This window comes from Capsicum annuum, chromosome 2 (assembly GCF_002878395.1).
Source record: "Capsicum annuum cultivar UCD-10X-F1 chromosome 2, UCD10Xv1.1, whole genome shotgun sequence".
Classification (NCBI taxonomy): Eukaryota; Viridiplantae; Streptophyta; class Magnoliopsida; order Solanales; family Solanaceae; genus Capsicum; species Capsicum annuum.
In genome coordinates, this window is record NC_061112.1 from 75785150 (window position 1) to 75796534 (window position 11385).

The window sequence follows — 11385 nt, forward strand, 5'->3', positions numbered from 1 at the left end:
GAGACTCTGGGAGGAGTTAATGATAAGTTGGAGGTTTGGAGACAGACCCTTGAGTCTAAAGGATTTAGGTTGAGCAGGATCAAGAAGAAGTACTTGGAATGTAAGTTTAGTGATTTATCCTATGAGGCTGATGTAGTAGTGAAACAGGATTCACAGACCATTCAGCAGAGGGATAATTTCAAGTATCTTGGGTCTATGATTCAGGAGAATGGTGAGATTGACGCGGATGCACGCACCGTATTGGTGCAGTGTGGTTGAAATGAAGACTCACTTCGGGAGTTTTGTATGATAAGAAGGTGCCTCATAAGCTGAAAGGTAATTTCTACAGAGTGTGTGTTGGAAATTTTATTTAAATTAAATTAATAAATATAAGTATTTTAATGAAGAGGTGCCTTTTTAGTGAAGAGGTGTCTTTTTAATAAGATGTATCTTCTAGATAGATCTTGAGCCGAGGGTCTATCGGAAACAACCTCTCTACTTCTTCGGAGGTAGCGGTATGGACTGCGTACATCTTACCCTCCCCAGACCCTACTTTGTGGGAACACACTGGGTTTGTTGTTGTTGTTGTGTCTTCTAGATGGAGAGGTGCCTCTTAGATGAAAAGTTGTTTCCTTTCACTATTTGGTTCCAACAATTCTATTTAAACCCAAACCACTTATTTTCTAACAAAACTTTTTTGTCTTCTCTATCACCTGAGAATAACCTTTTTTCTTCTCCAAAAAGATCAAGTTCTTGATTTCTTGCTTTCCAAAAGAATCTCTTCACTATTTGCTTAGTGCAGAATTCAATAGACTTGTCATATCCGCTAAAACTATTTGCATACAATCTCGCAGATGAGAGGGAGAAAATATCATTTTTAGGAAAACGTTTAGTGCGTGTTTCAAGCCTTTAACTCTGTGTTCGTTGTTCAGATTATAAAGTCTTCATTTTAGTGTTCTTCTTCGTATATTTTGTATGTGTTCATGGAACATATTTTCCAACAGTGGCAGTCTGACTGGCTATGATGTATGGAGCGAGTGTTGGCCAGTTAAGAACTCCCATATCCAAAAGTTGAAGGTGCGGAGATGAGGATCTTGCGATGATGTATGGACTTTACCAGGAGAGATAAGATTAGAAATGAGATTATTTGAGAAAAGGTGAGAGTGGCTTCGGTGGAGGAGAAGATGCGAGAAACGAGGTTGCAATGGTTCGGACATGTGATGAGGAGGTGCACGGATGCTCTAAGTACGGAGGTGTGAAAGGCTGGCTATGGATGGTTTTAAGCGGGGTGGAGGTAGGCTGAAGAAATATTGGAGGGAGGTGATTAGGCATGACATCGAACAATTATAGCTTACGGAGGACATGACCCTTGATAGGAAGGTGTAGAGGATGCGGATTGGGGTCATGAGTTAGTGGGTAGGAGTACGTCCGTAATAGTAGGGAAGAGTGTTTTGTTTGTATCTGTGCTTGTAGTTTCTTGTAGTCTCTTGTTCGTGGTGTTTTGGTGATGTCTATTATTTCGAATAGATAGTTTATAACATTACCTTGTGGGTGTCTTGCTTCCTTTATTATCTAGCGGTGTGTTATTCCATTTTCTTGTTTGTTCTTATGTTTTTTGTTTGTTTTATTGTTATCTGTCATGAACCAGGGTCTATTGAAAACAACCTCTCTACTTCATCTGAGGTAGTGGTTGGACTGCGTACACTTTACCCTCCCCAGACCCTACTTTGTGGGAATACACTGGGTATGTCATTGTAACAATAGCTATTAGATTTAACCAAAGTACAAATTAAAAAAAAACATCCATTTCATAAACAAAATGCTAACAAAAGAAATCTCAATCTAATATAGTGATATAACTTATTCATGTCGAGATATTTTTCATTCTTTTGTGTTTGAATCATTTTTTACCACTCATTTCTTACAGTTCAGCTTCAACCCAACCTTTTAAATGAACAAGAACCTCAGGTGTATTCCCCGAGAGTAAGATCATTTGTCCCTGTACAGATGCAATGGTATAAACTGGAATCACTAGTTTTAGTTTTTATTTTTTTGATTGGTATTGGTTTGTCCCTGCTGATTACGGCCGTCGGCCGGTCAAATTTGGAAGTAGGCTCCCCTTCAAGCCAATTCATGGGCTAGAAGTCCTGAAACTGGTCCAATCCAAGTATTTAGGACAGGACTACCCAGGCCCAAATAACCTCCCTGGGCTAAGCTGATCAAATTGCCAGTTCCAACAAAAATGTAAAGAGGTAAGGTTCAAGTGAAAATGAGAGAGAGAGAGAGAATCCTACAGGAGAAAGAGTTGTGGACACCAGCAAGTCCTGGAACATGATCAGTGAGTAGCTCTGTGTGCAGCCAGCACATGATTTTAGCACTCTTACAAGTGACTGCGAATGCCAAATGCAAGAAACGGAAGTTAGAATGGCAAGCGACCAAAAGATGATAGCATCTGCACAATAACATTAGCCTTGTTAACAAAAAACTATATTCGGGCATTGGATTTCATACACACCTCTATCAAGAGGGGACAGAAAAAGCAGAGTTCAAATCATCAGTTAAGCCGTATATTCGGCAACATCCTTTTGTTTAGTTCTTATTGGTAGATACTCATTTATTAGAATTTAGATTTAAAAAAGAAGAAGACGACACTAACAAAACAATAATTTATTAGCTAATTTCACTCCTACCATACCAGCTTTGATTTGATAATGCTTCACATTCCCAGATACCACGTTATTTCACATGGTTTGTAGAAGCAAAGAGATAAAGATATCAATTTCACTATCATGTATCTTTTTAAACGTTAATTTCAATTCAATATTTTATTAGACAATAAACTCTAACACTTCTTTCTGAGAATGGCTGTTTGGCTTCTCTTCTTAAATGCCGTCCCCACTTTCCTTCACAAGTCTTTATGCACATAAAAGGAGGTTTGTAGCATCTACTTTTACTTTTCCCATTTTAATCTTTTCCTCTATTATATTTATTCAGAACATAAACTTATATATGATCCCACCATTTCCAATAGGACTTTTAAAACTCATATAATCAACTCTTCTCTTAATCTCAGTGCTTAGTCAAAATGGTTGTAATAAATTGAGATAGAGGGAGTAAATTGTGGCTGAAAAGTTTTTTGAAAAAATATCTTTTTCGCTCCACCCACAAAAAGTTAGACGTTGAAAGTTTATCTGACAGGGAGAGATTATATCATTCACTATGTTTGAATTCTAGAACTACAGTAAAGTTGTGTAGCAGATTACTCTGTCTAGGTTTATGTTGATAATGCAGTAATGGGTTGCGCCCTCATAGTACAAAGTGCACTTTGAAGTTGAGACATTCCGAAAAGAAATGTAGTTCAGATGAATAAGAGAAAGAAACAAGAAACAGGAAGATTGGAAACACCAAGAACAATGTCAAAAGATTTACCATCTGAGATTTAACCAAATTACGCCTCATTATCTATTTTCCTGTAATGTAGTATAGTAGCTCTAGGCAACATCTTTTAGTCAGCTCAAGATGAGAGTTTAAAATTAAAACACTGTTATCTTTACAAAAGAGGGAAGGAGAGAGATGGAGAGAACATTAAACTACAGTTGTTCATCATTAAAGTTTAAGCTGTTATTATAGCTAGAGTTTTACCTCTGTAGCTCTAAACACATACTCCATCCGCTTCAATTTGTTTGTCTAGTTTTGAATTGGCATGGAGTTTAAGAAATTAAAGAAGACTTTTGAATCTTATGGTCTTAAGCTAAAGATATGTAAAATGTACCAACATGTCCTTTAATCTTGTGGTCTTCATCATCATCAGTGGAAAGTTAGAATTACAGAGTTACCAAAAAAGGAAATAGGCATTCTTTTTGAAGCGGACTAAGAAGGAAAGTAAGACAAACAAATAGAAACGGAGTGTCTTTTCTAATAATGTCAATGAGGATATAGTGTACACGCTAAAGGTGGAAGATAAAGCAAGCCCACCAGATGTTTGATATGCTGAGACTTCAAAGTTTTTGGAACTATTCCTCCAACTACATGCAAAAAACCGATTGGAAGGCCATTGTAACAGCTAAAGGAAAAGGCTATGGTGATAATCAAATTTTCTTTCATTCCTCAAATGTGAATCACATTACATGAAGATCTCATGGCAATCAAGTAAGGACAGGTTAAAAACATAAATGTAGTGAACAAACATGTTAAGTAAAGAGATATGCTTGAGTTAATAATTTTTATTCTGCCTTACACAGTAACACACTTGATCTTTATTACATCATTCAAAAATTAAAACAGCGAAGCAATTACATCATGCCCATCTCTAAAAAGATAGTAGTTGGGATTTTCTTTGACATCAAGATACCATGATCTTTAGGCAGAAGCTACCATGTGAAAAGAGTGAGTTATGGTGGCTTAAGATTAAACCAGAAAAGTCAAGACTTGCTCCTAACTAGGGCAAAGCAAAGTAACTTGCAAACCGGATCAATTTCTGCCAACAAGAAGAGCACAGCAGACACATAGAGCTGAGCAATATAATGAACAAATCCAGCAAAACAAATAAATGCACTAATTTATTTTTTAATCGCAGTATGGGCAGGCATTTAACAATTTCAATGTATTCAATAAATTGACAATGACAAACCTGAACTTCAAGTGCTGCCTCCCTCCCAATAGTCAACATCTGTACCATTCCACGCTCCTTCAAAGAGTCACGGAAATTTGGCAAGTGAAGCTTCTTCCCAGAAAGAAAATCTACCACAGGAAAAATTTAATAGGTGAAGCATTCAAAATGTAGTATAATGTTCAAATTGCATAAACTGAAATGAGTTATTAGATACAGAAGCTACAGTATTACCCCAGCAGCAAAATTCCAATGAAGGCCGCTTTTCAAATGCTGACAATCATGATTGCAATAAAATAATTTGAACAGGAATATTTTCTTATAAAAGAGTTGAAATGGTAGCTAATGATGCCTCACCACTTAAATAATCCATAATGAAATAATACAAATGCGTCCGACTAAGCCCTCCACTCGGTTCTCTATCAAGTAATGCTCTTATGGACCCATGAAACATCACAAAGAGAGAGTGAACTTCTTTAAGAACACTTCGTAAAGCGGAAGTCCGCCATATGGCTTCTGAATCACTTTTTTCCACCACCTAATACCACCAGGAAAGCAAATGCACAACAGAAGAGTTATAAAGCATAAGAATTTTCTTTTGCGATGGAAATAAAACGTGAGGAAGTTTGAGTTGGTCCAAAAAAATGTGTGTATCTGAACTTTCTTGTTTTCATAAGAAAGTCATACTCAGCTTCCTCATCAAAAAGAGGTAAGTCATACTCATCTTTTCAAATGATAGTCATGTTTAATTCGTTCCATCTTCTCCTGGCAAATCTTATTCAAAGAATTTTTGGGAAATCTATTTAACAGACAACTAAATATGCAAATCATAAGATTGCCTTACGCACCCTACTGAATTAGAGATATTATACTCATCGAAAGCATTGGAAATATGGATACAACTCCATAAAGCACTGATGTCTCTCAAGGATTCTATGTCTATGTTCAGCACGAGATCAACTTTAATCCATTCTTAGACCATTAACCACATGTCTGAGCATGCCAAGAAGTAGGGATCTGCCATGGTCGGTAGGGAATTTTTGCAACTATGATGTTTGACAGTTTATTTATACTTCAACAGAAGTAACATAAAAAGAAATTTCGTCTTAAGTTACCATTTCTCTTTTCATCCTCCCTAATCTAGTTCTCAACCTTCTAGACTTCAGTTCACTGCACGTAGCTGTCCGCTGGAACAGTTCATAAGTAAAACAATTCTAGTATGGTCAAGGAAAAAACCAAGAAGCAGTATGGGCCAGCCTCCATGTAGATCATGCTTTCAACTGGTAGCAGGTAGAAAGCCAAAACAACATCATATAATCTCCCAAATTGGTCCAGATAATAAGTGATCACCACATGTAAATATTTAAACCGAGTATTGGCAGAATTATCCTTCATACAGTTCACCAAACAATTCTCTAAAATTTAACCATGAGAAGTAACATGAAATATCCGGAAAAGTTCACTAATTGAATAAAGGAAAAAGATTATATAACTGCAAGAGGTCATACCATCACCATCCAGATATCACGCTCTGCCTCGTAGAAAACATGGGAGTGCTTCTCTGCTTCTATAACCTCACATGGATCCTCTGGAGAGAATATTCTGCACAGAATGAAAATATATAAAAAAGATTATCATATCACATGAAAGAGCCATCTAGCTTACAAATGTAAGAAGTTGACAACAGCATTCAGATGGCCCGGTTCACAAATTGAGGAAGATCTACCTCTCAGAGCAAGAAAATGAAGATAAATATAAGATGAAGAACTCTTGGTCTAAAGATAACACATCCACATCAGAATCCCATTGCTCTTCAATAAGCAAATCAACTTCAATCCAGGAACAATCTTCAAGCTCTTTTTTTAAAACATTTTAAATGTCTTTAACATGAGAATACACAAATATGAGCACAGCTATCTTTCTACCTAATGATATGGCTTAAGAATCCTTTGGATATAATGACTATGTATATAAGGGGATGAACAAAGGAAAAGTTATCCCTAGAACTAAGAACTGAAGCTATATCCAGGAACACATACTTAAAATCGCATTCCAATTTGCAGTTCAGTTATCGAGACAGCATGAACGAATTAAGATAAAAATATAAAAATCAGAGCAACCAATATAGGTATCCCATCTTTAAGCAAGAGTTTTTCAAAGAATCGCATGAATTTCAACTCATTAATAGATACAAGTGCAGATATGTGAGTGCAATATGCAACAAACCTGGTGAATGTTATGAGTCCTTCACTAAGCCCTATCACAGAGAGTTGGGTGGGGAAAGGCAAATCAGCAGGAAAGAAATATAAAATCTTGTCCAACTCCTGCCCTTCATGTTGTCCCCTTCTCAAATCAAATATGCACAATTTCATAGCTTCACTGACAGAGCTTGCTGCCGACATTCCCATTTATCTGCTCCCTTCCTATCACCAAGAAATCAAGTTTACAAATCACAAATTAGACAAGGTTCTCAAACAGAACACAGCTAATCTGAATTATCAAACAAGATTTTACTATGTAACTTCACAATACAAATGCATTACTTATCAAAATTCTTAGGGGTAATACATAGTTTACCCCCTCAGCTTGTAGCAAATTCCTTCTAAGTTTTACCCATCCCAGTTTCAAAGGAACCTTTTAACACCAACCAAACTTTTCCCAAAGGAAGCTAATAGACACCTCTTTAATTATGTGACAAGCGCATATTTCACACAGAAAAAGGCGAATGTATGGAGCACTTGTAGTTTCTTCTCTAACCCCCAAAAATAAAATTATCTCTGTCCCCAAGACAAGCAAATCCCCACCCTTCTTCAATGGCGGTTCATCTCTAGTTTTCAAACCAAGGTATTGATTCAATGTTTCAATCTGGCTTTCAAGCTTCCAATCAGTAAATGCAATCAAACGCAACACAAACAGTACCAGTTCCAAAAAAGAATCATCCACAATTTCGAATGTTAAAGGACCCAATCAAGATCTTGAATCAGTTGCAACTTCGATTCTTAACCCACAGTAACAATTTTTAAATAAGTTTTGTAGCACAAGCGGTGGACCCAATCGAAATTCAAACTAAACACGAATTTTCAACCTTCTATGGACAAAGCAGAAGAACTTAGATCATCTTTCTGTACAAACTCTTAAATCAGCAAACAGAATCTATTCTTTAGCTCAAACAATAAGGGGCCTGAAAAATGGTGGAATTGATGATGGATTGAAAATGAAGGAATCAACGATGGACTGAGGATGTCTCGGAGATATTTGCGAAATATCTATGAGGGGGTGAATAAAGGGTTTTTTGGGGTGTTATGGGATATACATCCAGAGGTGAAGAGTGGGGTTTCACGGCTCAAAATGGATGGTGATTTTTGAGGATTCATTTATTCATTCTACAAGTGTTTTTTAGTTAACAAAACGTGTCACAAACTCATTTTGTGCGACATATACTTGTTCAAAAGAAGTGGTCAAGCATGAAAGTAATGTATATTAAAAACACCTGCTAAAATGTTTGGTGTGCGAAAAATTCCTCGTGAAATTGAAACAAGTAAATTGGATTTGACTACAAGCGAAAGAGCACAAATACGTATTAATCCAAAGTCTTATCGAATAACAATAACCAACTTTTAAAAATAGTCTCTTTGGTCTTCTCTAATCCTTCTATTTTTTTGGTAGCAAAATCAGTTTGTAGTTCACCTAACAATATGAAGGCCACAAAAACAAAAAGAAGAACTGGTATGTTTACATACAATCAGTAAAGAGACAGTATTTGGTAAAACACTAATTCTACATTCAATTCTTTTGCTTTATTTTTATCTGAAACTCACAGGATTTAGTGCTTGTTAGCTACAAAAGACTAGAACAATCCCGTAGAGACAAAAAAAAGTGTTGGTAGAGTTACCTAATATCAGTTACTAGAAGGTAGCAGATACCGATGGAATAGTCGATGTATGAGAAAGCTAATAAACACCACATTATAAAAAAAAAAATACACCCTCCATCTGAATTTGTGTGGCACACGTCAGATTCCAAGATGCAAACAAGTCTTTCTTTAACCATTATATTTCCATATATCTTTAAAATATCTTGACTTATCAATATTTGTGACTTATAATACTTTTTACGTAGTTTTCAAATATGTAAATTTAATTTAAAAGAAAAACTTAAAGATTGCATGCCTAAATTTACAATCAAAATTAAACTGTTTAACTCTCAAAATTCAAACTGTGCCACATAAATTGGGACATAGGGAGTAGTAATGCTAAAGACCAGAACAACCATGTTCATCATAGGCAACAGCTTCTATGATGAGATGAAGGTTTAAATTCCCTTTTTCATCATACGCAAAAACTTAGTAAGAAACATTCTAGGCAACAGCTTCTATGATGAGATGAAGGTTTAAATTCCCTTTTTCATCATACGCAAAAACTTAGTAAGAAACATTCTTATATAATCTTTTTGGTTAACAAAAAAAAAATTATTTCATCTGTTTACATGATGCATTGTGTGCTTGATTCAGTAAAAGCCAATTAGCAGAGGAATACTATATCAATGACCTGGATAAAATAAGCTCTTTTCTCCATGATCTCCAAAATTAATAAGTTATACAACCTTAAGAAACATGTATTCATTTAAACAGGAGTATCTATTCACAATTTAGTCCTTAAATCACAGTAAATTATCAATACATAAAAATCAAAAAAACAGAATTGGGATTAGGGCTTTTGCTATTTCTTCTCTGAAATTGATTTAAAGATACTTACAGAGGGTCGCCGGTCGCTTGGGTCTGACCGGAACCGGACGGCGGAGCTGTAGGGTAGGATCTCGCCGGAGCCGGAGCCGGAGTCGGGGTTTATAGCAATAAAGACAGAAAGGAAATAATGGAGAGGGAAAGAAAATATAAAAAGGGGAAAAGCTTTACTCCAAATTACTACTCAGTTTCATTTTACTACTCAGAGCTGAAGACGTAAAAATTTAGCTATTCATGATGGAAAAGAACAAAAATATGAATTAGATACATTTCCACCCAATTTGAGAAGAAAAAAAGAAACATTTTCATATTCCTTTTTTTGCTTAAAAAGATAAATATGAATTAGAAACATTTCCACCCAATTTGAGAAGAAAAAAGAAATATTTTCGTGTTTCTTTTTTTGCTTAAAAAGATAAAATGGAAAGAGTGAATGAACAAATCCCATTTTTGGGTGGCTATTTAAATTCTGTTCATTTTTTAATTTCATTGGCAAGTATACCTGTTTTTGGAATGATACGCAATTGAATTCGAAAATCTGCATGTAATTTCAGTCGTTCATAATTGAAGTGCAATGGACTAAAATTTCAGTTATGTGTGTAAATTTATTTTTGTCAAAAAATAAAGGTCTTTGAAATTCAACAATTCTATTGTACTTTGGTTTTAATGTTTAATAAATTCATTTCAGGACCAGGTACATATTATGGATATACCTTTAACCTCATTAACTAGTATTTTTAAGGGGATTTTTCCCGGTTCATATATATGTACTTCAAGTGATATGTGACATGGAAGCACTAAATTGGCACGTGAGATATCTGTTCTTAATGACGGACAAACTGCATCCAGGGACCTGATATCTAAAAGGCTTAAGCATGATGAACTGCACAATAAAAAGTGTGACGTCTGTACAACTGGTTGACAGCACTTGCAGTTGGTTGGGGAGGTTGCAACAGAGTTGCAACTGTCCTTTTCCCACTCAACCAATAGCACTACATCTAGGGTTTGCTCTCTCTCTTATGTAAGCAAATGTCACAAGAGGCAAAACCTAGTTTTTTGCACACTTAAAAAGATTATTCTTCTTGCAAACTCTCCCACCTATTTTTAAAGTCAAAACCTCAACAACAAAAGACCTGCTCGTATAAATTGAAGATATTCTTAGTCTTTTGTTGTTAAGTCTTTTTTGCAAAAGCTCCCACCCATTTTTAAAGGCAAAACCTCAACAACAAAGGATCTGCTCGTATAAATTGAAGATATTCTTAGTCTCTTGTTGTTAAGTTTTATATTTTATGCTAAATTATAAACCTACTCTTCATTCATGAAGCTTGTGTAGGTGTTATTATTTTGTACCCTTCTTCATGTAAGAGCGTATCAGCTATAAGTAGTTGAGAGAGTGGGTTAAAGTTAGACTGATGGTTGTTAGCTAGAGGTAGTTGACAGGCTGTAATATAGTAGCATTGCGGGATTGTGTTATCCAAGTTGTGTCAACTAGGTGTAGTTGACTGTAGGCTACAGTAGGAATACTGTAGCGGTGGCTCGGTGTTGTCCTTAGTTCAAGGGTAAGGGGTTATGAGGTTAACCATAAGATTATGCGAGAGTCTCAATCAAATCATTGCTCTTCTTCTAGTGGATTGATGTTGGTAAAAAGTCCTAAGAGGTAGGTCATGTTTTTCTCACCCATGATGTAACAAATGTAGTGGTGAATTCACCTTTTTATGAGTTTTAACTATTTTACACTTTCTCGCACTTACTATATGTTATTTGTGGTTGTGGGTTGATTGACACGACCCCCAATGCATTCGGGAGTGATTTGGGTGTGTTTGAGGCTTATAGAGGCTTTTAAAGTTATGAGTCTGACTTTGGTCAATATTTCATGTTTCAAATGTCAGATGGTGATTAGGACAATTTCATTAGATCCATAATGTCAATTTGAATTAGAAGCGTAGTTAATTCGGGTCTTGAGCCTTTATTTTTATTTTGATCCTTTTAATAAAAAATAGTCAAAATAAGCCTAAAGGGGTCCCGAGGTCTAATTTGCTGTAAATGACCTCTTTTCAAA

At 35.7% G+C, this 11385-nt stretch overlaps 1 protein-coding gene across 4 annotated transcripts in view; it reads right to left on the reverse strand.

Annotated features, from left to right (window-relative positions):
• Positions 1-9815, reverse strand: part of LOC107858566 (vacuolar fusion protein CCZ1 homolog B) — an 18246-nt gene extending 8431 nt beyond the window's left edge. Inside the window, exons 1-7 of one of the 4 annotated variants that reach the window (XM_047406355.1) lie at positions 9343-9666; positions 6815-7011; positions 6097-6190; positions 4946-5126; positions 4823-4861; positions 4610-4719; positions 2274-2369 (exon numbers count right to left, since the gene is read on the reverse strand). In XM_047406355.1, coding sequence (XP_047262311.1) covers positions 2274-2369; positions 4610-4719; positions 4823-4861; positions 4946-5126; positions 6097-6190; positions 6815-6996 — 702 coding nt within the window. In that variant the 5' untranslated portion in view covers positions 6997-7011; positions 9343-9666. Of the gene's footprint in view, positions 1-2273; positions 2370-4609; positions 4720-4822; positions 4862-4945; positions 5127-6096; positions 6191-6814; positions 7012-9342 lie in introns of all 4 variants that reach the window. The other 3 variants (XM_016703297.2, XM_047406354.1, XM_047406356.1) reach the window with 3 other exon arrangements.
• Between the last annotated feature and the right edge of the window lie 1570 nt (positions 9816-11385).